Source organism: Ischnura elegans, chromosome 6 (assembly GCF_921293095.1).
Source record: "Ischnura elegans chromosome 6, ioIscEleg1.1, whole genome shotgun sequence".
Taxonomy (NCBI): Eukaryota; Metazoa; Arthropoda; class Insecta; order Odonata; family Coenagrionidae; genus Ischnura; species Ischnura elegans.
In genome coordinates this window covers 123,333,299-123,358,190 of record NC_060251.1, presented here as the reverse complement: position 1 = coordinate 123,358,190, position 24,892 = coordinate 123,333,299, and the positions used below count along the sequence as shown (strand labels likewise).

Genomic DNA, 24,892 nt, shown 5'->3' with positions numbered 1-24,892 from the left:
AAAATGTCACTTTGCCCTTTCTCAAGTAAGCTATCTAGGCCACATTATCAGCGGAAAGGGAATTCAACCGGACCCAAGTAAGATTTCGGCGGTAATGGACTTCCCCACTCCCAAGACGGTAAAGGAGACACAATCCGTTTTTAGGAATGACTAATTATTACCGTCGATTTATTAAAGATTATGCCATTCTCGCTCGCCCGCTTACAATGTTACTGAAAAAGGGAACTGCATTCGTTTGGGCTCCGGAGTGCGACGAAGCAGTGGAAGGGCTAAAACGGGCGTTGACGAGCAGCCCAGTGTTGGTATATCCAGATTTCTCCTTGCCTTTCATCATAGCGACGGATGCAAGTAATTTCGCGATAGGTGCCGTCCTATCACAGGTGGTCAATAATGAGGAGCACCCGGTCGCATTCGCATCGAGGCAATTAAAGAAACCGGAAGTGAATTATACGACGACGGTGAAGGAACTTTTGGCCATTACGTGGGCGGTGGGACACTTCCGGTGTTACATCTACGGCCGGAAATTTACCATTTTGACAGACCACGCCGCGCTCACTTGGCTTTTTGGATTAAAGGACCCCAGTAGCAGGTTAATGAGATGGACTTTGAAATTGAGCGAGTACGATTACGAAGTAATTCATAAACCTGGTAAGACCCATGCAAATGCGGATGCCTTAAGCAGGAAGATTCACCAAGTATCCGTGGAAGAGGTTATAGATTTTCGGAAGGAGCAGGAAAAAGATTCCGAGTGTATTGAATGGAAAGGAAGAGAGGGATTCGTGGTCGATGGGGGTATACTATGGAAGGAAACTATAATGGGAAAAAGAGTAGTAGTGCCTCGCAGCTGCCGGGAGAAAGTGCTCCGTCAGTGCCACGACCATATACTGTCAGGACATTTAGGTGTACAGGCAACAGGAAGTAGGGTTAAAAGGGACTTTTGGTGGCCATCCTATTCGCGAGATGTCAAGAAGTATGTAAAGGGCTGCATTGCCTGTAGTCAGAGGAGCCCTTATGGTAGGTGCAAGGCCCCATTACAAGCACTACCAGCAGCGAATAGGCCTTTCGAGTTTATTGCAATAGACATTGTGGGTCCCCTTCCGAAGACAGAGGAGGGTTATAGGTATATCTTGTCGATACTTGATCATTTCTCGAGATATTTAGTGATGGTACCATTAACAGATCAGAAATCTGAATCCGTTTCAGTGGCACTAGTGAAGCAGTGGATACTGAGGTTCGGAGTGCCGGAAACACTTCTTACTGATCAGGGAACTAATTTCATGTCAGAACTTTTTAGACAGGTCTGTAAGTTGTTACGAATAAATCAGTTGAGGACGTCACCCTTCCACCCAGAATGCAACGGGCGAGTGGAGAGAGTTCATAGAACTATTGCGCAGATCCTCAGTCATTATGTCAATGTAAGAAACAACGATTGGGGGCGCCATATTGACTTTGCCGTCGCGAGCTACAACTGTAGTTATCATCGTAGCACAGGTTTCACCCCTCATGAATTGGTATTTGGACGTCAAATGGTATCGCCTTTCCAATGCGTCGAAGATGGCGTGTTAGAAAAAGAGCACCCTGGGGTGTCTGGGTTAAGGGATAGATTAAAGGAAATGTGGTTAAAGTGTGCGAACAATGATCGCATAGCAGAAAGGAAACGGAGAGAGGCCGTGAAGGGGAAGGGTAAGCGTTGGCAATACAAGGAAGGAGATTACGTATTTCTAAGTGATCCCTGTATGAAGGTAGGGCAAGTGAAGAAATTTCACAAACCATGGAAGGGCCCATACCGCATATCAAAAGTGTTGTCGACATGCAACCTAGTGCTGGAGCTCCCATTCCGCAGCGTATTGGTACACAGGAATCGCATTAAACCCTATTTTGGCCCCATTCCCCCTCCTAGTTTAGGAACAGCTGATCGCAGGCCAGGCAGGCCGAGGAAGGAGCGGGCATCGCCGCCCTCCCAGCCGTCCGAAGACGCCGCTGTTACTTCTGAGGCCGAATGGGAGTGCGAGGGAGTGGGCGTGGTCGCCCCGGCCGTCGGGTCCGACGATGGGTGGGACACAGCTGAGGAGGAATCATCGTGCAGCACGGAGCCTCCCTACATCCCTCCCCCCCAAGTGCATCCATTGCCGGCCGAACGTTCTCCCTACTACCTCAGATCGTCGGAGCCAAGTGTTGACCCTCCTCCCTCCCCCCTTCCTGAGTCGGCGGGAGACCCCTCACCCTCAGTGTCCCCTCCGCCCCCACAGCCTTCGCCGTTGGGACGCTCCCCTTATTTCCTTCGTCCACGGGCAGCTCGACCGTCGGTGGAGGGGGTGTAATTTGGGCAGTGATGATGGAAGAGGGTGGTGGCTGGAGGAAACGTAGAACCCAAGAGCTATCGCTGTGTCTGGTTTATGTCTCTCATTTGTTTTAATTTTTGTAATTTCTTTTAATTTGGATTATTTTGGGTTTGGGACATGTACTTATTATATTCTGGATGGGTTGATTTCTTTGGTTTAATTGCTTCGGGAGTGTTAGCAACTCACTTTGGGGGGGATGTGGATGTAAGAGCAGTTTCATTTAGATTATTATAAGGTGCGAGACGACGAGGGTCGCCTCGAACGGACTTCCTCTGAGACCCAGCCATTAAGCACGTTCCTGCTGTCATCGGAAGAGTCGCCTGACAAACGATTCCTTCGGTGACTCCAGGGCGTGGGCTTGTGGCTGCTAGGGTCGGCAGTTGGTGTTGTGCAGCGAAACAAGGTGTATGGCTTGGGACTGAATAAAGGAAGTTGCTTGTGTGACAGAATTTGGAAGACGACTTACACAAGCAAAGTTCATAATTTCTTGCTTTCTTTCAAAAACTGTTGTTTTTTGTAAAAACTCTAATGCGAATGATTTCATCTGTTTTTATTTGGCTAGACCTTGTGTAGACCATATCGATGGCTAAGTTCTAACAACACGTATCTCAAAAATAGTAACTTTTCAGGCGAGCAAAAGAAACTATTTATATTTTAATATTACACTGAAATTAAAACCGAAAATTCATAAAACTGAAAAAGAAGCATACATTTGCAAATAAAGAGTTGTTTTTTGCTTGAATTTTATTTTTTTAATGTCATTACTTATTGTTTAACACCTTGAGTGCGGTATGACGTGATATCACGTCATGGTGCGCTATCCCCTGGTGCTGATGACGTGATATCACGTCATGCGTACCCCCAGGGTTCCGGCCCTCCGTAAGAGCTCGGTTCAGTTCTATTATGACATTTTGCCCCCCTAAGTTGCTCAGCAGGGGTCTAGCAGCGCATTTGTGAATGCCGTTTCAAGCAACCTTGCTGGGAGGATCGGGAGAAATTTTTTCTTTTATCTTCAGGTAAGCCGATTTCCATTCATTTTCCCCCCTGTATTTTATGCTATTATTTTTATTTCTTTCTATTAATGCGTGAGTATGACAAATTTTATTTGAGTTTTATTTTACAAATCATAAGTATTTACTATCTGGAACTTAATTATGTGTTTCATTAATTTTTTATTCTGTTTTAATAATGTTTATCGAGAATATAGATATTTTCTTCCATCCTTCCTTTTTTTCCTTTTTGCGAGCCTAGTATTTTTCGAACCTTTATTGTCTGATGTTAATGAGTTTTATTCAATTAATACATGAAGTACTGTGATTAGTTAAACTTTAATGTAAATTTGAAAATGCCATTACATTTTATTTATGCAACGTAACATATCTCTAACTTTTGCACCCTTCCTTTGTTTGTCAGTGCAACTCCTAAGCAGGGAGGGGATGCAAGCACTCATGGGCGTAGGAAAGAGACCGCAGATATCTAAATTAGCTGCTAGGTCTCCTCTACTCTGTCCCGAGATTTTTTCTTTCTTTCATAAGAAGGCATAAATAGTATTAAATATTTTTGTATCATATACTGCAATAGTATTATAGGTTAAATATATTGTTATAAAATTTGTGAGAGAGGTATTTCCTACATTGGTAAAACATACATGACTGTACGTAGTTGTATGTAATATATAATTTGAAAATGGTCATCATTTCGATTGTATTAAATTTGTTTTGGGTAAATATAATATTTTTTACATGTCATGTGATTCCTTTTTTCAATAGACTAGGGCTCTTACATAAATAAGAAGTAACTAGAGATTTCCAAGCACGATGGAATTAGTCTTTCCCTCGTGTAATTAGAAAGAAAATGCCATTGTTGCTTTCGGTAATTGGGTAAGTAATAAGGGGCAGAGACGCTGCAAATCTATTCCTAATACGTATTATTGAATGGTTTACTCGAATTGACCATTATGCACTAAATGAAAAAATATTATTGCGGTAAAAATTTACATCATTTTCAGATTTTCGCAGAATATTCGTAGTAAGAACCGCGATACGTGGCCTAAATGAAGATTACTTGTAAGATATTTGCTTGCAAATACTATTAGTTCCAGTTTTTATGCATTGATTTCTAACTCTGTAACATCATATTGCAAAAATATATTTTTGGCTTGAGTTCAGAAGATAGTAATGAGGAAGTTATGGGTTGATTATTTCTGTTTCCACATCCATTTTTATTTCGGCAACGGAGTCTATACCCCAACGTCCCAAAAAGGACACATATCAGCAAAATTTTTCCTCATACCTTCCCCATCTTTTTGATGTGCGGATGGAACTTTCAAAAAAGTTATTCCTAGTTCTTACAAGTGGACCGACTAAATCTTACTTTCACCCCTCGCATCATCTCCGTACCCCCTACAACCTTAGTGCAGCCGACAGGAGTGGTGCACGTCAAGAGACACCCTAATACACTGTCGGAAAATAATCTCGAAAGCGGAATGCCACCCATCTCAAGCACCTGCAGTGAAGGGAATACATAATGGTATGTGAAAACCATTTTTGTTAAATATCTAATACTTAAGGGTAGTCGTATGGGAAGAAAGGAATTGGAGCTGAAAACATGAAACGAGTAAAGGAATTTGTGACGAGAATAGTGGCTTCAGAAGAAAATGTAAAAATTATTCAATATTAAAGAACTCTACCCCGATACTTAGGATTACTTGTACAAGGAATAAGCCGAAATATCTTGCCCAGAATTACCATCACAATCAAACAGCTGTTCACGGCGACTCCTTGTACTTATAACTTGCATTACATCCATCTAAGCCAAAAATTTCCCTATGCCAGGGGCAAAATACCAATGGCGATACCAGTTGAACATTACAAATTCATTTTTTTCATATTTTTTTTGGATACATAGCGCAGAAAAAAAAGTTGAAAGAAAACGGTGGTGCGGGGAAAAAGCCGACAGTATGCAACCCGCATCACGTTTCTATCCTGCTGTGCGCGTGACTTGATATCACGTCATAAATAAGAAAATTCATTGCTAACAAATTAGGGCCAAGAAAATTTTTTCATTATTTTACCCAGCTCTTTTGGCACCCATGCATGCGTTTTGCATTAAAAAACGACAGCCGCACCGGGGGTCAATTTTGAGTTTTACATGGTCAGCATTGAAAGTGTTAAATACCTGTCTCAAACCGGTCAAATTTTGAGATACGTGTTGTTAGAACTTAGCCATCGATATGTACACCTTGGCGAGTCACTTTCGTTGTATCCACAACTGGGCAACTGCACTGTGCATGTCCTTCGGCACAAACTTCGACAAGGAATAGACTCAAGGGAGAGTGATGCTAAGCATTCGGCTGGAAATGAGCGAGCCAGTAGCTTAGACGGCACATTTTGGGAAAATCCAATTTGTGGAATGGGAACATTTTCACATGTTCAAAGTAAAAGAACAAATCTGGGTCCATTGAGGGGTAGCCGCCGAGGACAAATATCTTGGGAGGGGGGGCGTACCGTTAGATTCATTACTGTCCGCACGCGGCTGCCGCGCATTAACTTCGAAACTGAATAATATTAACCAAAGTCGCCAGATTCTAGGTATTCTACAAAAAGAAAACAAAGTCTGATTTGGGAAGCAAGCGACTAATCCGCGATCCTAACCATGGGTTGTATGACGTCATCCCACTCCCGGATTATTCCAAAGTTGGACATGCCCTCGTTGGACTACTTGCCGACGCGACTTATGGTCTTCCCACTGGCGATTTATTCAACTTCAAACGTGCACTAAATGTCTGCATTGACAAATTGATCTCATGATGACAACACAAAGATTGCCTAATGGTATAATGCCATTAAGTTCTTAGGAGTAAATGGGGAGTTTCCCCTTGGACGTACAAGTAATTTCTTCTCTTCTGCAGGACATATCACTACACGGGATGTTCTAGTGAGACCATTCCTATGGCTTCTCTCACTCCCTCCTCACTTTGTCCCCTGAGCTTTGACGCACATCTGAACCACAAACTCGAGCACTAGTCGCGAAAATAAAAGAAATATGTTTCTGATGCTCCGTTCAGCCTCGGAGACGAGTACCCAGTAGGGCGGATCGGAAAAATCGATTTTTTTCAAATCCATCTGGCCCAATGAAAAAAGTTGTGGGATCGATCAAAAATAAGGCCTGAAAAATTTGAGACATGTACGTGAACCCCTGACCCTCGCTCAAATGCAATTTAGGGGGGCAGAGTCAAAATTCGAAAAACATAATATTTTATGGTCATTCCCAATAGATTTTGCCGAGTTAATGATCTTTCAGGGCGAAATTTTCGTGCATTTTGACGTATTTGCCACCGTTTAGCCACAAAATGCCTAATTTGAGTCCGCGCCCGCGAAGAAAATATTCCAACGCCCACGCAGCGTCGCGGATACAAGAGCAGCAAGCCGATCCCGTCCCCTCCCCGCTCGCTTCTCCCCCTCACACGCCTCGAATGCAGCAAAATTCATCCCGCGTGTGCTGCTAGGAGGGCGTTCATCTTTGATAATATAAATCGGAAGATGGTAGAAGGTAAAAAACGATGCGTAGTGAGACGACTTGTCCCTTATTTATCGATGTTACCAACTTTTAGAGAAGTGATGAAATATTTTTAGATCTGCGAACGCAGGAAAGGAGCCTGCGGTCTATGAAGACGCCTCTCGAGTGGCTATGAAGGTGTGGGAACTTAGGATATGCACTTCTATTCCGGTATTGCCCGACAGCTGTGACTAAATGGATTTTGGGTGAAGGCCGCTCGCGTCCCATCCCTGCTCGCCTCTTCCACGCCCCAAATGCTCCAAAATTCACGCCAAGTGCGTGTTTCTTCGTTATTCTTACCAATATTTGATGTTTCAGCATCGTCGGGTGAGGAACAATCACGAAAGAATTACTGAATTATCTGCTTTCCAGTCTGTATTTCTTATGTCAGTGTCATTCCTCGTCTTTCGCTGCTGTCAACAAAGTTTTGGTGAATTCTTTCACGAATATCTCGCCCGCATGTATAATAAAAAGAATATTTACCTTCAAATTTGAACGTTCATCAATAGATTTTTAATTTCCACAGCGCTAATCTGAGATATAGCCGAAGGAACTCTCCGATATATCATCAGCGGGTAGTCCTTTACGTCGATATTAAAATCCAGCAATTAAAAAAATATCGGATTGGTCGCGAAACGCATCCTTGCAGCAACGCAAATTGGGTCCCTAGATTACCCTCCCAACATTTTTGTCGCAAATCCAAGTCAACATAGTGCAATTAGCAAATAGACCACTGTAAGGGATGAAATACGATTTGATGCTTTCCCGGCGAATGATGCGGGTAAACTCTTTTCGGGGTTCAACAAAATTTATCCCTCAGGATGAGCCCCGAGTCGGAGATTGAAATGTTGGCCATTATGGAAAAATTAACCCGGTGGGAATCCCGAGAAGAGTTTACCCACACTGCAAGGGATGTTGGAATTATGCTTATAGCAAAGCGATGATGCCTCCTTTTTGGGCGGTATTCGCTTGGTACCATCATAATCAAATCCTTTTTAATTTTGTGTATCTACTTTTCACTCCGAAAGGAATCGATAATCGCAGTTTTTATAACTTTTGCTAATCCTCCGACGGGGGAGGCAAACCTCCAAAAGTGGGACCCTGTTTCTCCAACTAACACCACACATTCCTCTCTAAACTTGTATTGATTAAAATCTTGCCTTTTTTCATCAACCAAGAGTACAGTCTTTCATTCCAATAAAATGGAGCCCTTTGATGAAACCTATCTTTTCTTATCCACAGTAAGTAGCATCTTTTTCTGTCTGCGTAAGTGATTCTGGTACACTAGCTTTGATATATCTTACGTAGTTATGAATTTTGCGTCAGCTAAAGTTCGGGAACAATAATTGCTGTTGCTTGGTTCTTGCATATACCTCTATCACAGTTCGCAGACGCATTTTCCCCGAAAGAGTTCCAATGTGACTTTATAGCCCATAATATTTATTTTATGATGAAAGCAGAGATACAAATAGGCTGATTTCTCGTCAGTTTAATTTTCTTCGGATGAATTGATGAAGAAAATTTTTGATATTATTTTTCCATACAAGAATTGACGATGTTAACTTAATGCTCTCCTATGATTCCCTTTTTTCCTCAGTTGTCGAGTTTCTTTAGAATTCAATCCAGCAGCCATCATCTTTCGTTTCGTCCGCTTGTCTCTCAAAATGCTTCTTCATTGGGGGGAACCTTATGCTCCTTCTTTCACCCACACACACACACAAAAATATTGCATAATTTCAAATGTTCTTTTAAAAGTGTTTGAGTTTTATACTTCAATAAAACCCTACTTTTGGCCTATTCTAATTTTCCGTAAGTTATAGTACTTCCTGTGGTACCGCTAAAACCATTTAGTCACATTCATAATGGAAGAGAAGCGCGTCACCATAGTTCGTGGCCTTCACCCAAAATCCATTTAGTCACAGCTGTCGGGCAATACCGGAATAGAAGTGCATATCCTAAGTTCCCACACCTTCATAGCCACTCGAGAGGTGTCTTCATAGACCGCAGGCTCCTTTCCTGCGTTCGCAGATCTAAAAATATTTCATCACTTCTCTAAAAGTTGGTAACATCGATAAATAAGGGACAAGTCGTCTCACTACGCATCGTTTTTTACCTTCTACCATCTTCCGATTTATATTATCAAAGATGAACGCCCTCCTAGCAGCACACGCGGGATGAATTTTGCTGCATTCGAGGCGTGTGAGGGGGAGAAGCGAGCGGGGAGGGGACGGGATCGGCTTGCTGCTCTTGTATCCGCGACGCTGCGTGGGCGTTGGAATATTTTCTTCGTGGGCGGGGACTCAAATTAGGCATTTTGTGGCTAAACGGTGGCAAATACGTCAAAATGCACGAAATTTTCGCCCTGAAAGATCATTAACTCGGCAAAATCTATTGGGAATGACCATAAAATATTATGTTTTTCGAATTTTGACTCTGCCCCCCTAAATTGCATTTGAGCGAGGGTCAGGGGTTCACGTACAGGTCTCAAATTTTTCAGGCCTTATTTTTGATCGGTCCCACAACTTTTTTTCATTGGGCCAGATGGATTTGAAAAAAAAATCGATTTTGCGATCCGCCCTTCAGAGGGCGCTATCTGCTCACGAGGACCCTGAGACATTCATACACTTACAATTAGTTAGAAGGAGTTGGCTGAATTGAGGCGTTATCCGGTGCAATTCCATCACATAGCCAATTGCCACTAAGTTTCAATTGACTTGACCTGACATTGATGTAGCGAAATGACGACACTCACCAAACACACATTCAAAGCTGATGAAGGTCGACCACTCGTATTTTTATTTTCGCGTGGCGTGCTGCTCGTTGAAACCTCACTCTATCACCTTGAAATTATAACATTGCTCACATTCATACGAGTCCCGAGCCCCATGATAAACTACCTCCGAGAAAATATTGGGGCAAAATTATCAAACCTGCGAAGCACGCAAATGCAAAGAAGAGTCGACCTCGAAAGATGTTAACGGAGTCCGCGAGCGAAAAGCAATTGCAATGCTCGAATTGCAATGTGCATCGAGTGAAGTATTGGAGGGAGAGGCGATAGGAGATGATCGCCCCTGACGAAAGTAAAAACGCCGCTACCACGAGCATCTGCGATGTCCCAAGCACACTCCCCTGTAGATGAACAGGAGGTGGAGCGACGCCAGCGCCCCAGACTGGTCCAGCTCAAGACCGGTTCCCGATCAACACCTCTTGGGCGACCGATCAACCATCTCGTATGGCGGTCATCATTTATTCCAAGAAACGGCGGCGCCACAACATCACCAAACTCAAGTCATAACCCGCAACAAATTTTCTGTAAAGGTGTACCCATCGGGGAGGTGGTTAGGGGTGGGGGGGATTCTAATGGTGAGTTGACATAGCGACCAATTCTCGCTGCGCTATCCTACCTCACACTACACAAACCACATCGCACCACCGCAGAGCAGTGACCTAAATCACTTGCACCTTAACGAATGAGTAATTTGTCCGGATACTACGTTAGATATCGAGATGACATAAATTTGTGGGCGCATGACCTTGGCCGCTTTCTCGGTCGCAGGGGTCAAGTCGAAGGAAGACAGAGACGAAGGAAGGAAGGAAGGAAGCTACCTGGACCATTCGCTCGACCCGAGATGAGCGGCCTCCGCTGCGCACAGCGAGGATGCGCGCGCATCTCCTCCCTCCCCCACCCACTCACACCAAAATAATCCGCAGCGAGCGATGGGGGGGGGGGGGCGCCCGTCGTTGGTGGCGTCGTATCCCCGGGACAGATGGACAGACGGAGGCGCCACTCGGAATGCGGGAGTCCTCGCGCGACTCGAACGCAGCACTCACTCACTGAGAGGAGAGACCTTTCCTTATGCTCCACGAAATATGTCCACACGGCCATTTGCAAAATTTCCACGGCGAATGAAAATTGGACGCGTCAGAATCGAAGCAGGGCCGATGAATAAGGCACGTGGCTCAAATGCCAGACGTGTCTCCCTCTGACGGCCCTCAGCAGCCATTCGTGCCGCGGGCAGGCGCATGTTGATAGCCTTCCAATTTTATTTTAAGGAAAGGCGACGTCGGAGGGAGGCATGCAACTCCTAAGACCCGATAGGGCCTTTGGCCGAGTATCCCTTCCATCGAAACACGGCTTTTCGCGACGGCCGATTACGAACAAAAATATCCTGGCAATACCGAAATCCACGAAGATGGAAGGATAATTGATTCGACTGGTACAAAGCAGAACACTGGACGCCAATGCCTTTGAGCTAGGAGACCACTCGAAGGTTACATTAAATTAAGAGAACAAGGGTTAACACAGCAACAGAAATGTTTTGGCAGGTTCAGGAATATTGTGGGAACAACAGAAAATAATTGGCCAAAATAATGATGCTTAGAAAAACATCACATTCTTGTGATCGATTGTACGACCCAAAAAAAAGTCTCTCACAATAAAGTACTCGTGATATTAGGTTATAAAATACGTGATATGATTGGATGAAGACTTGAGGGCGATGTCGACCGTCAGTTGACCAGGAAGTTACAATCTACAGAGAGAAATTCTCCGAGCAATTCCTACATCCTCCTGATCGATACACTAAAACACCTGCATACCTCGCACTCGCCGCCCCTAATAATTCTTAAAGGTCAACACCCGCAAGCTGAAGACTAGCGTAAAAATAATTGACAAAACGAATCCTCAAACCCGATGACATGAAAATTGCATGTGACGAAATGCTACTAGCCCGCTACGATTATCGCTCGAAGTAATGTCGAATTAACAGGTAATAGTGCTTGGTAACTGTCTTAATCCAACCTTTGCTGATGAAAAAAGAACCACAAATGGTAAAATAGAGCCACAAGTTTCAGTTATAATTAAATATGTTGATAAGTGGTAAAACATAGTCTACTATCTAAAGGCGATAAGAAGGGTGAAGTCACGAAGTTAATATTTCGCACGGCGTTTAAGGATAACGTAAAAAGCAAAACGATGTAAGTCTTTTATGGATTTATTTTCATTAAATCGCCTTTTTATAATGAAATGCAACGCCTAACGGATAAAATACAAAGCATGCATTATTTAGCATCAAATTTTAGACAAAAATTTATCTTTCAAAGACATCTGCTAATTACGCAAAATATCGTATTCTACACGGCATTTAATATAAAAATTATTTAACGAAAAACGACCACAAAAAAATTAGGCTTGGTGGCCATTTATTCCATCATTATTGAACATTTTCACCCAAACAAGCAAATAGCTGATAAATAAAGTCGCAGGCAATTTCACGTTTGAAAATCGCGGTCCAAGGCATAGGTTCCCTCATGCTGACAACACGTCGGCGTCCCAACGTTTCCTTACGATTATTGATTAGGAAGATTGACACTTCAATTTCACCCTTCTACAACCATACATTGAATATTTCACATATATGGACGTTCCCTCAACTTCAATTAACATAATTTCAGATTGTAACGATAGCCGCACGTCAAATAAGGAAACTAGTTCATCTCACCATAAAAATTTTGACAGATACGACGCAAAGCAGTAAGATCCAAGAAAACGGACTGCTCCCTAAAAGATATTGCCAAAAATTAAACAAAGCCATCAGAAGATCGACGCAATAAAAGATAAGCTCATTGGCATTTATGCTACCACAAGGCTTGAAGAATGTACTTCAAAAGGGCAAAATCCCTAGAAATAAGATCGACCTGGTGCTTTGTCGTCTGCTCACTACTGGCGGCGCTCAGTGCTATACAGGGACCTATTTCACGGACACAGAATTTAACCCTAACTGAAGACGATAAAAGAAAAGTATTACTCACTTTCCGAGTTCCTCCTTGAGATCGTAGTTATCACTAAATCTTGTACAAGCTGCTGGAGCAGCCATACCGAAAACTACAATATTTACTCCACTACTGAGTAACAGTCCACCACCCTGCACGAGTGAAAGATCTGGTGTAATCAATAAAGGAATAGTTAATATTATTTAGGCATAATATGAAGATATGAATGAAATAAATCCCACTTAAATATTCTATTACATATTTTAATTTACTAAATATTTGCCAATTATAGCCAATAACTGTTTATTGAAAATATCAACTTGACTTAATATTTCATCCGCTAGTCGTTCTTCTTTTGATAGGAAATGGTTTCAATCGAGGTCGGTACGTGCGTAATGCGAACGGGGTATAAGCAAACTAGTCCGTATTGGGGTGTTGGTTTGTTTATGTGTGCATTATATGAGATAGGGTTTATGCAGGTGATGATTGTGTTGTAAGACTAATTGAAGGGGTGGTAGATGTGAAGAGAAAAATTCTCACAGTTGCCATTATTGCTTTTAAGTAATCGATAATGATAGCACTAAATGTCATTCGTAGTGATCGATATATTCTGGCTTTCTTCGTTGGAACTCAAAATTAAGCTGCGTGAAATTGTGCTGGATATTAAATTTTTTGGAAGGTGGCAGAAATGAATTCCTTGAAGATGTGCATTCGTTCTAGACGCAGTTCCGAGGTGTAAATGAAGAGATTCCGTAATTTTTAAATATCCCTTAAATTAAATCTTCGCTCCCTTGTTTGTAGGTGCCTTCCGACGAGTTTTAAAAGATTTCGGATGCGTAAGCAGAGTGATTGTATTTAATGTTTTTCATCGGATATTGAGCCTTCTTTTGAGCTGCATTAAATAATAACTATGCTTTTAAGGTACAGTGCCATGGGCTCCTCGTGTCTAATGTTGTTCCTTTTCTTTCTTACATCTTTCGGTTTGTATAAGCGTCCATTGCTGAGGGTCACAAGTGTTTAGCTGTTTGTGGTATAGACCGTATGTATTTTTCACAGATGTTTCAAATTCTAACTGTTGGTTGTAAATATGCATGAACTGGATTTAAGGTTCTAAACTACTTATTTTTAGCATTAAAGTGCATAGGCGGATTTTGAGGGTAGTGGGGAAGGGCATGTCCCATCCTCCCACAGACGTTTCGTCTTGTTTTGTGTTACGGAGTATGGAGTAGTGTGTAATTCATACAGTAATCGTTGTATGTTGTTCTTAATACCTAGTATTTGAAGCCCGTTTGGCTTTCAGACCTTCCCCTCATAAAAATCCTGGATAATGTGTGTATTTACACCCAGAAAAAATGTAAATCCCGAGTTGGAGACATCTTATAAACTCAATTTCACTCATTTTCAAACTGAAACTTGATATCTGCTCATCTTCGATGCATATGCAACCGTTTTGAAGTTCATCGTTTCCATTTGCAGGAAATATACTTTTCTCAGGCAAGGTTTGTGTCATGATTCGGCATGAATAAGACTCACTTCGCCCACTGATAGGTGGATAGAGTCGACTGGTCGGCTCTGTATGCTTTATGAACTGATTTATTCGGAAGCGTGTCTAGACTGCAAAGGGCAGTCATTTCAGAGGAGAACTGACCTTTAGCATAGGCGACAGTCCCTGGTGACTCTTTTATGACTGGTATAAGTTCTTGCGCCACCATTGAACACTTTTAGATTTGAATTGGATGGAACACTTTGAAGGGAGTTGGTATTGGCTAGGCACACTGCATGTACTTCAGCCATAGCAATACCACCCTAATTATGTCGCTTATGGTGGAGACGTGTGCTGTGACAGAGGTGATGGTGGACTGATTTCCCTTCCAGCCACTGATAATCAGGCTTCATTTTCTTCTGAAGTATTTCCCTGCTAAGTTCCCTACAGAACTCTCAAAATCGGAAGCAAAGACTATCATGCCATCCCAACTCTTGTAAACGAAGTAAGATGATACTCAAGTGAAGTAGTAGTAAATTCCCTTCTGCCGTCAATAACTCTCAGCATTGCCCTCAAAGAAAAGTAACCACCTTAGCCATGTCTAATGTGAAACATCACTTTCCTTCAAGACTTAATTATGAATACTTAAGTAGTTCCTGTTATCAATAGACTCTAAAAAGTGTGAAGAAATGGTTTTGCACATACCCTCACAGTCACCTGGACTAGAGTTATCGATTTGAAATCAAGGAACCTGCAGACCCATTCAGTGCAGTCATTCTATGTACCCAAGGAAAGAAATTTGAGGACCCCAAATTTTTTTATTTTTGTGTTATAGTTTTTTATTTATTTTACATTTAACTTGAGTCATCGGGCAATTGCACCACTTACTGGTACAGCCTGGATTATTCATAGTAGTAGAATGAAAATCTACTTGTGCAAGGGATTAAAGAATGCCTCAGCAGGTACTACACCTGCGTTAATCACAGGAAATGCTGTCTGAAGGGCAGCAACGGGGGCAAAAGATTAGAAGAGCCTTAAACCGAAAAGACGTAATCGTATTTACAGCTGATGGAAGAGCCAGTTCTACACCCTAACAAAGTTCATGGCTGCATTAGCCACTGAGTGAATGTGAGAGCCTTTGACATTGCCCCTGACCTATGGCTAAACAAGTGCAGCAACAGGTAAAAAGGAGTCGGCCCTGAAACATATACTTAATACATTAATTTACTGCTAGCAAGCATAAATAAAATGTTTTTTGACCTGCTTATGGATAATGAGTAACTAGCTCAACACTCTCAACAACTTTTCAATTTGCAACACTCATTCAGGCTTCCTACCTCCTTAGGTCTAAAAGTTTTTCTCCCATTCAGATGGTAACATCATTTGTCCAGCCACTTCCTAGTGGGCATTTTTTTTCTGGTAGAATAGATGTATCATGAGCACCATAGTAAATGCCAAATAAATCAACAATGGCAGCTCCCTCCTGCCTGGATCGATACCACAGAAGCAGAAGAAGTGGGAACATTGTCCCCCTTTTTTTGGCATGGGAGAAATGAAGGATTGCTACATATATTCCAACCTTGTGATTGTAATTCTATGAACACAGGTATTGTTTGAGACTAGCCCAGGATGGCAATGTCTGATCGGAATTCTGCTGGATGAGAGAACTCTTAGCATCACTGAAAAGAGAGTTGACTTCTCCTCGAGTATGCAGAATAGACCATCTGAGGATGACAAGATACAGGAAAGGGGAGCATAAGGGGGAACTCAAGGGAAGAGAATGATCTGGAATAATACTTTGGGGACTTCCCTCATCATGACCAATCAGGCCCCAAATTGTCATGTCAATTTTTTCTGCTCTAAAATGCTTCAAAAGAGAAATATCTACAATTGTTTGAGCCTTCAATTCCAATGGACTGGAGAGCAAATTTGGATGCGAGTCTTGATGTGATAATTGAGTGAGTTAGGGCCTTTCAGTGAGACATCAAACTTTCTTTTAAATACCAATGCCTAGCTGAACAATTCTCCAAGTCTCAGCACTAAAGTATGGAAAATGGTGATCTTTGTTCCCAGATGATCAGTGTGTCAAGATTGACAGCAGGAGTCGGTGCAAATTTTCTTAAGGCCGTTTTACACGTGTCACGTACCTGCACAATCTCACGTGTGTACGAAGGCGCAGTCAAAATTGCATCATATAAAGCGGTGAATTGCTACAACACATGCGAGGATGTGAGATGACAAAATAGCCCGTTCTAATTTTGTTCATGCATTCACACAATTCCACGCCATTTTAGGAATTAATGCAGTTCTAACCTGCGCAATTCTGTGTACCGTGTGAAGCAGCCTTTAGAGGCAATCTCGCTGATCTGTTGCAAAAATCAGTTATATCCTGGCAAGATGTGTGGAATGTCAGGGATGCCAACCGTGAAGGAAGGGAAGGCAAGTGCATCCACAGAGAGAACATCTTGTAATAAGCAGAGCAATGCAGGAGCGACGTATGAAGGCAACTGATGTACCATTTAATTTCTTCTGTCGTCCTGTCTTTAAAACACTGTATCCTGCCTTTTTATCCACCATCTGCAACTAAATCAGAAATTATAGTATTAAAGCCAAGAGTGGTAAGTATCTGCACCAACCTTGTGTCAGAGGAAGATGTATTGCACTGGGACCAAAAGATATAGGCCTCGTAGTGTACAAATAGTTACCTGCTGAAATAAATATAACTAAATCAATGTGTTGAATGTATTAAAATGTTAAGTAAATCAACAATTAAAAAGAAATAGTTTGAATTCGGTAGATGAAGTGATACAGGAATATTCACATATGTTTCAGTAGATCCTCGTTAATACGAACAACGTCATTACGAGGCAAATCGTCGGTCCCGGCGAAGAGAGCAACCCAATCTGTAGTAAAAGAAACTATTACGAACCACAGTCCACAAAAACAACTTAAATATGGAGTTCCACGTGTAAGCAATGGTGCTTAGGTGAATATACACACAACACTACGTTATAATCATTGCGCTACGTTTTATGTTCTTCTCATGAAATGTGCTCAAGAGCGTCAATTATGGTTCTTTCTTTAATGGGAGATACTTCAATATGCACGCAACATAATATAATAAGCATTATTACTGTGGAAACATGGTTTCCCACTCATTACCGCTGGTAAACTTGACGTATAGTATGTCCTCTTCTCACTAACATTCGATTTACGAAGTTTTAGATTTTCGAAATTTCCCCTAAATTTCAAATTTGGCGCCTTTCGAGTTGGCCGATGAAGCGCGGTGTCTTCTCTTTGATCGCTCTCGCACTTGAGGTATAATCTGAACAAAATATCATTTCATCCGTTGTGAAGTCAATAACTGTTCAGCGTTTCGCCCGTTCTTAATTCCCGCGGACAGTGATGCTTGGCGGCCGGCCGGCTGCGTCGCACGCCCAGCTAGATCAGTCCGTCGTAATCGTCACTTTATCCTCGAATCTAATGAGTGCTGCATTCTGCAGAATAACGGCACATCTCGATGCCTTGAATTGGTTTACCACCTTACTAGTAAGGTCTTGGAGAGCATTTTGTTTGTATATCGAAAACTTACTATATTCGGGAATATATCAACCCTCGATTGCGACATGCCGCATTCTTCTATTGATGAATTCAAACGAATGTGCTTGTTTTTATATTATTGCGCGTAATCTAATCGCGTATATTATGCATATGACTCTGAAGTATAGGAGAGGCAAGATATTTTGACAAAGTGTTTTTTTATGATGATTCCTAAAAGAAACGTTCATATATATTTCGTTATTACGAACCTCCGATTTTTCGGTCCGGATAACTTCGTAATAACGAGCGTTTACGGTCTTGTCTTGGTGCATATGTGTACAGTAGACAAATAAGTATATATATAACATGAAAATATCCCAGGTTGGGCAGAAGCACAGGTCACAAAAACATTTAAAAAACACAGTACTAATTTTCGGTGGTATACATCCAACTTCCTCAGAGTTAGGTAGGAGACTCTCAGTTCAGTTTTTTTATCTTTTTGTGTCCTGTGCTTCTAACCAACCTGGGATATTTTTATGTTATTTACCCCGTCAAGGAACATTTCGAAGTATATATATATACACACTTCGAAATGTTCCTCGGCGAGGTAAATATCATAAAAAACCCTAGGATGGGCAGTAACAGAACACACAATAAAGAATAGAAACTCACACTCACTAAATAACTAAATTTTCGGTGGCATTACCACCTTCCTCGGAGTTTGATTCCTGGTCCAGAAAACGCACGGAAAGCCCAAATAGTTATATATATATCGTCTACCATCCCCCTAGAGCTGAAAGACCTGGAGCAGGCGTGCAATTGGGCTTTCCGTGCATTTTCTGAACCAGGAATCAACCGCGCCCACTAGAGCACAGCCAATCCCTGTCAACCATTTTTCCTCCCTCCATCTTTACCCTCTGCTTTGCACCCTTCCTTCTACCCTCACTTTTCCTCCTCTTCTCACTTGAGAAAGATGGGCTGTATCCCATTGAAAATTTGAAACAACTTTTTCCCGTAAGTTCCCTAATTTTATTTTTTGTTTTTTTTCTCTTTATCGCTAAGTTTGTCTATGTGCCCACCCTAGGGCAAGAAGAAGTTCATTTATATTATTTACAATGCTCGTGTGAGTTTATTTCAAACGTGTGTGCATATGTATATGTATGTGGGTCCTTAAAAACTGTTGGAGTGTATGCAATACCATGTGAATGCAGGAAAACCTACATTGGAGAGAGGGGCCGCACAACAGAGACCAGAGTAAAAGATCACGTCAGACACCTACGATTAGGACAACCAGAAAAATCGGCAATAGCTGAGCACAGCATTCTTGAAAATCATATGATTCGCTGGGAAGAAGGGAAGCTCCTGTGTGCATCCCATGGACACTGGGATCATGAAGGAATCCATTCATACTTGAAAAAATATCAACACGATCAACAGAGACTGTGGCTACAGCTTTAGCCATTTACGGGACCACCTCTTAAACATCCGAAGGGACTGGCAGCCACTCAGGAGATGCTGATACTGCTCTCATCCATGGATTTTTGTATATACATCCAGAGACTTGGAGGAAATGGCATTGAATTCCTGGATCCCTTATGACGATGAGCAAGTTGTTCATTGATACGTCGGAAGGAGATATGAAAGACCTGACCTGGTGCTCAAAAAAATTTCTCAATGTAGAGCAAAATGTAAAAGATTAGCTAAAGAGTGTTATGCTGATTACATCAATGATATAGTTCATGGTCTTCCAATGTAATGGGAATGGTAATGGGAATTTTTTTTAGGAAACATATGAAGACTTTGCAATGAGCATGCTCTACCAAAAACCATGTTCTTGCACGACTTAAATGGTGAGGATTCCTACAGTATAGCTAATTTATTTGCAACACATTTTTCATCTGTACTCTATTTCTAGTCCTAAAAAGCTTTATGATCATACTTTGTCCACCCTTATAAATTTTAGCTCCTAATCAGTGTCTTATAGGGATATTGAAAATGTATTGAAAAGCCTATGCGCATATGTAATATGTGGTCCTGATAATGTTCTTGCTATAATATGTAAAAATTGTGCGTCTGTGTTAGCATACCCCCTGTTTATATTAATTAACAAATCTTTCCCCATGGTGTTTATCCAGATATTTGAAAACTCAGTTTTGTGATACCCATATTTATATCAGGGGATAAATGTGATGTAACTAACTATATGGACCCATTACCATCCAATCAGTATTTGCTAAAATCATGGAGAAGTTGGTTCTTAAATCTTGTCCTATGTTGAAGCACATACTGGTTACTGCAGAACACGGTTTCAGAAACGGAATGTCTACCACCACTAACCTAGCTGTTTTTAGCCCTTTCCTGTCGGCGCCTACATTTGGAAAATGTTTTCCTGGCTAAGAATACTAGTTGGCTAAGCATAGTTCCTGGCTAAGAATAGTGTGAGAATATTTTAAACCTCTCTGTACGGAGCTCTTTTTTGGGGGTGAGTTGCCTGGGTATTTTCGTCCCTCGGATTTGGGGCCCAGCTCAACTATATAAGGGGTGCCCGTCCCTTACTCCAGCCACTGGACTTCACACTCAAACTATATTATAGCACGAAGAAACAGTCAACTTATTGGGTTACCAGTGTATTTTTCAACCAAAAATTGTATTTGATTTTCAATAATTTACTCTTCTAAAAGAATCGCTAACATTTTTTAAGCATTGTAGAATTTTAAACATATTTCTAGCATTAATATCAACAAAGTTAGTAAATAAAAGGTAATAAGGCTATGAGTCCGGAACTCAATTATTTTTAACACTAAAATTTCGTTTAAAAATTGAGTACGCACGGAACAAAACGAAGAATTCAATTCAAAGCATAAAAAATTATAGTATGCAACAAAATATATCATCGAAAAAACTATTGACAGTATAAAACCTCCTAGCAACGGACTCCTGCGGTGAGGATGATCATAAATGAATGGGAGGGTTGGGCTTTATTGCATGAGGAGTGGCCCTAAGGTATCTCGCTATTGAGTGGCCCTAAGGAATATCGCTATTGAGTGGCCCTAAGGAATCTCGCTATAGAGTGGCCCTAAGGAATATCGCTATTGAGTGGCCCCAAGGTATCTCGCTATAGAGTGGCCCTAAGGAATATCGCTATTGAGTGGCCCTAAGGTATCTCGCTATAGAGTGGCCCTAAGGAATATCGCTATTGAGTGGCCCTAAGGTATCTCGCTATAGAATGGCCCTAAGGTATCTCGCTATAGAGTGGCCCTAAGGAATATCGCTATTGAGTGGCCCTAAGGTATCTCGCTATAGAATGGCCCTAAGGAATATCGCTATTGAGTGGCCCTAAGGTACCTTGCTATTGAGTGGCCCTAAGGAATATTGCTATTGAGTGGCCCTAAGGAATATCGCTATTGAGTGGCCCTTAGGTATCTCGCTATTGAGTGGCCCTAAGGAATCTCGCTATTGAGTGGCTCTAAGGAGTCTCGCTATTGAGTGGCCCTAAGGAGTCTAGCTATTGAGTGGCCCTAAGGAGTCTAGCTATTGAGTGGCCCTAAGGAGTCTAGCTATTGAGTGGCCCTAAGGAGTCTCGCTATTGAGTGGCCCTAAGGAGTCTCACCATAGAGTGGCCCTAAGGTATCTCGCTATTGAGTGGCCCTAAGGAGTCTCGCTATTGAATGGCCCTAAGGTATCTCGCTAAGCTGGGTCACAGGTCGGGCCAGAATGCATCGCAGGCAATTGCTACCTCAACAGTCACTTCCCTTCCCTCACGTAGGACTGAGCTGACGCCCGCTCGTTTGCGTTGAAAAATCCACAACAGCTATACCCAACGTCAGGTGTTATGGGCTTGAAAATTCCCATCAGCTCCACCCAACGTCCAGCGCAAAAGGGTAATTATTTTATAAATAACTCCTCAGATGAAAATAAACAAGTTGATGTAATTTATACAGATTTTGCCAAAGGCTTTGATAGTTTGAATTTTGACTTGCTGCTTCATATGTTGAGCCTCATTGGCATACATGGTCCTATATTGCATTGGATAAAGAGTTGCCTGTTGTTTCAAAAACAAATAGTTAAAGTCAAGGATGCTACCTCCCAAGAATTCTATGTAACCTCGGGTGTCCCTCAAGGGTCACTTCTAGGTCCCTTTCTTTTCCTAATATTTATAAATGATATAAGTACTATTATACACCCCATTTGATGCATGCAGATGATATCAAGACCTATTATACCATCTGCAACAATGAGGACGGTTTAATGCTGAACAGTTGCATTACTAGGATTAAAGAATGATGCAAATCTAATCTTATGACTCTAAATGTAAATAAGTGCAGTGTTATTTCCTTCACTCGGAGGAAACTCTGTCATAATTTATATATGTTATTAACCTGGATCCGCCCAGAATTTTTTTTGAGATTAATAATTGATATTCTAGGGAAATGCCAAGGGCCTCATTTTTACTATATTCTGAAAATATTACATTGATCGGTTGTGTAGTTTCCGAGATACAGGCTGTGACGTATGTGTCACATTGGGCGGATCTGTTGTCTTTTGGTGCAAGGTAATATGTATTTCCCCAGATAAAGCAAATATTTTTCGTATTTTTGCTGCAGAGTTCATTTAAATGATAAAAAACATTAACAAAACATTTATTTTGCACATATTATTATTTATGTACACTACTGTCAAGCTTTTGTTTACATTTAAAGTAAATTATTGAATATTTGGCAATACTTTTCAGTGTTTCATTGTCCACAATTCATAAATTTTTCGATGTAAAGTGTTACGTTTTAAAAGTGTTTGAATTTTCTGGATTTTTTCTATGTTATTTCACAAATGTGGGGTATATTTAAATTTATAACGTTTATATTATAAACTTGTCAAATACACACCAAGAAAAATTATTTTAAATGCATGTAAACTTTTCGTCAAGAGTGTTATGAAATTACAGAATCTTGAATTGACACAATCAATGGATTTGTTGAAGGTACATTTAAATAATTTTTTTACATGGCGAATAAATAATACAGTTGAAAATGCATTTCCCCAGTTTTGGAAAATATAGAAAAAATACATATTTGAAAAATATTCTCACATCAAATAAGAGTGTAATATATCAAAAAATTGAATGAAATAGGAATCAATTTGTTTCAAATATACTCAAGATTGATTTAGAGTTGAATGCCGGTGTATACGTACTATTTTGAGTGGTAAGCAGATAAGCAATATTTGAGCATGTTACATGTATCGCATGCAGTGCGGTTGACTGAAGCGCAATATTATTCAGCACGGCACGCTATTTTATTTAGTGTAACAGGGACTAAATGATCATTAGCATCCTAACATACTTCATTTCCTGCCTCTGGTGAAAATGAAGTAGTGTGGCTTCTTGGCTTCACACCGATATATGGCCAGTTATGTTTGCACTATGATACGCCTGAACTCTAATAGTGATGTGCAAGGACCAGATTTCCGCTCGTGAACAGCTACAACCAAAAGCCAAGAAAAAATACTCCACCACCACCACCAAAACTGATTGACTTCCCACAATTTGTCTTTTATGTCGGGCATCGTATTGTCTGCCCAGAGAAGGTATCTACTTATCACAAGGAACCTATTCCTTCGCTAGGCTACGGTAACAATGTTGTGAACATCCCCAGAATCTTCCCAGGAGCATCGCTTGCATGGAAACCTGTAACAATCTCATAACAGTAAAATTCCAATGAAAATTTTTATCTCCTCTTTACTGATTCTGGGAGATGAAAAAACAATAGATGTAGCATAATTATCTGATTCTGCCATGAGAATAAAAAAATTTCATCGGAAAAAACTATTTAAAAAATTTCTACACTTGTTTTATCCCTCTATTCAGGAAGATTTATTTCGGGGAATAACCTATTTCTTACAAAATGACCTTCCCGTCGCAAATTGGCTGCTTTTTACTTTTTTCCGTTGGAGACGTGATTTAGGCTTCGTTGACTTCGAATCCTTTTCCTCATGTGTAACTGGTACCGAAATTCTTCCAGACTTCTCTTGAAATTCTTAAGAATTATCATTATCAAGCCGCAAAACAAGCTCCACTCTTGCCAGAGGTGGTCTTCCCGTTCAATTTTCCAGAAGTCCACCAGCCTGGTCATCTGCAATGTCCTCATCAGAGACTACTGCTGCTTCTGGCGGCTCAAGGTGTATTGGGTACACTTCATGAAAGTCTTCATTTTCCGGGGGCTCTTTGGCTTCACGCAGTGCAATATGTCCGAGCTATCAATATCACTTAGAATAAAAACTTTAATCAAACGCAATCATCAGAATAAAAGTTAATAAATGCAAATTTATCGATTAATTGATAAATATAAATCTTTTGGCGAGAATGTGAAGGAAAACACATTGAAATTGCAATAAATTCTGACCATAACATATAATTTGCAACTCTGAAGATTTGCATATGGATCCGCCCAATGTAACATTTATGTCACAGTACCATTAAAAAATTTAATCAAACGCAATCATCAGAATAAAAGTTAATAAATGCAAATTTATCGATTAATTGATAAATAATACATCTTTTGGTGAGAATATGGAGGAAAAAACGTTGAAATTGCAATAAATTCTGACCATAATATATAATTTGCAACTCTGAAGATTTGCATAGGGATCCGCCCAATGTAACATTTATGTCACAGTACCATTATCAGAGAATATTACAGAAACGGAAAGCGATACCAAACATGTTAATGTATTATTAATTATTTTTCACCATTATGTTCATATATACAAAAAATTGTTGCTGTAGCGCATACAGTTAATGAAAAAATTAAATACTTACACAAAGCGAACGTTCATTTTTAGTGTCTAGGGAAGGCGGCTAAGTATCAGGGGTGCTCAAAGGATAGGTCTTCACTCTCACTTGACAATTCTTACCCTAAATTGAAGCGCCTAGCTTCCTCTTTTTAATTAAGTACAAAAAACAACAATATACCGTGCCCGAGCGATGCAAGAGCCACTACAGTGGAGCGATACAGGGTGTGACATTTTTGTTACATTGGGCGGATCCAGGTTAATAATGATGCCATTCCAAGTCTCAACTGTGAAAGACCTGGGTGTTTATTTTGACCAAGCTCTGTCCTTCAATTCTCATATTGAGGATATTGTTTCAGAGTCTTTACATATGCCAGGCTTTATAAGTAGGCTGCTCAGTGATACAAAAAAC

At 41.0% G+C, this 24,892-nt stretch overlaps 1 protein-coding gene across 17 annotated transcripts in view; it reads right to left on the bottom strand.

Moving 5' to 3' along the window:
• Positions 1–12,841, bottom strand: part of LOC124160101 (calcium/calmodulin-dependent protein kinase type II alpha chain) — a 320,103-nt gene extending 307,262 nt beyond the window's left edge. For all 17 annotated transcript variants that reach the window (XM_046535829.1, XM_046535833.1, XM_046535832.1 and 14 more), the window contains exon 1: positions 12,711–12,841. In XM_046535829.1, the coding sequence (XP_046391785.1) occupies positions 12,711–12,775 (65 nt within the window). In that variant the 5' untranslated portion in view covers positions 12,776–12,841. The remainder of the gene's footprint in view (positions 1–12,710) is intronic.
• Between the last annotated feature and the right edge of the window lie 12,051 nt (positions 12,842–24,892).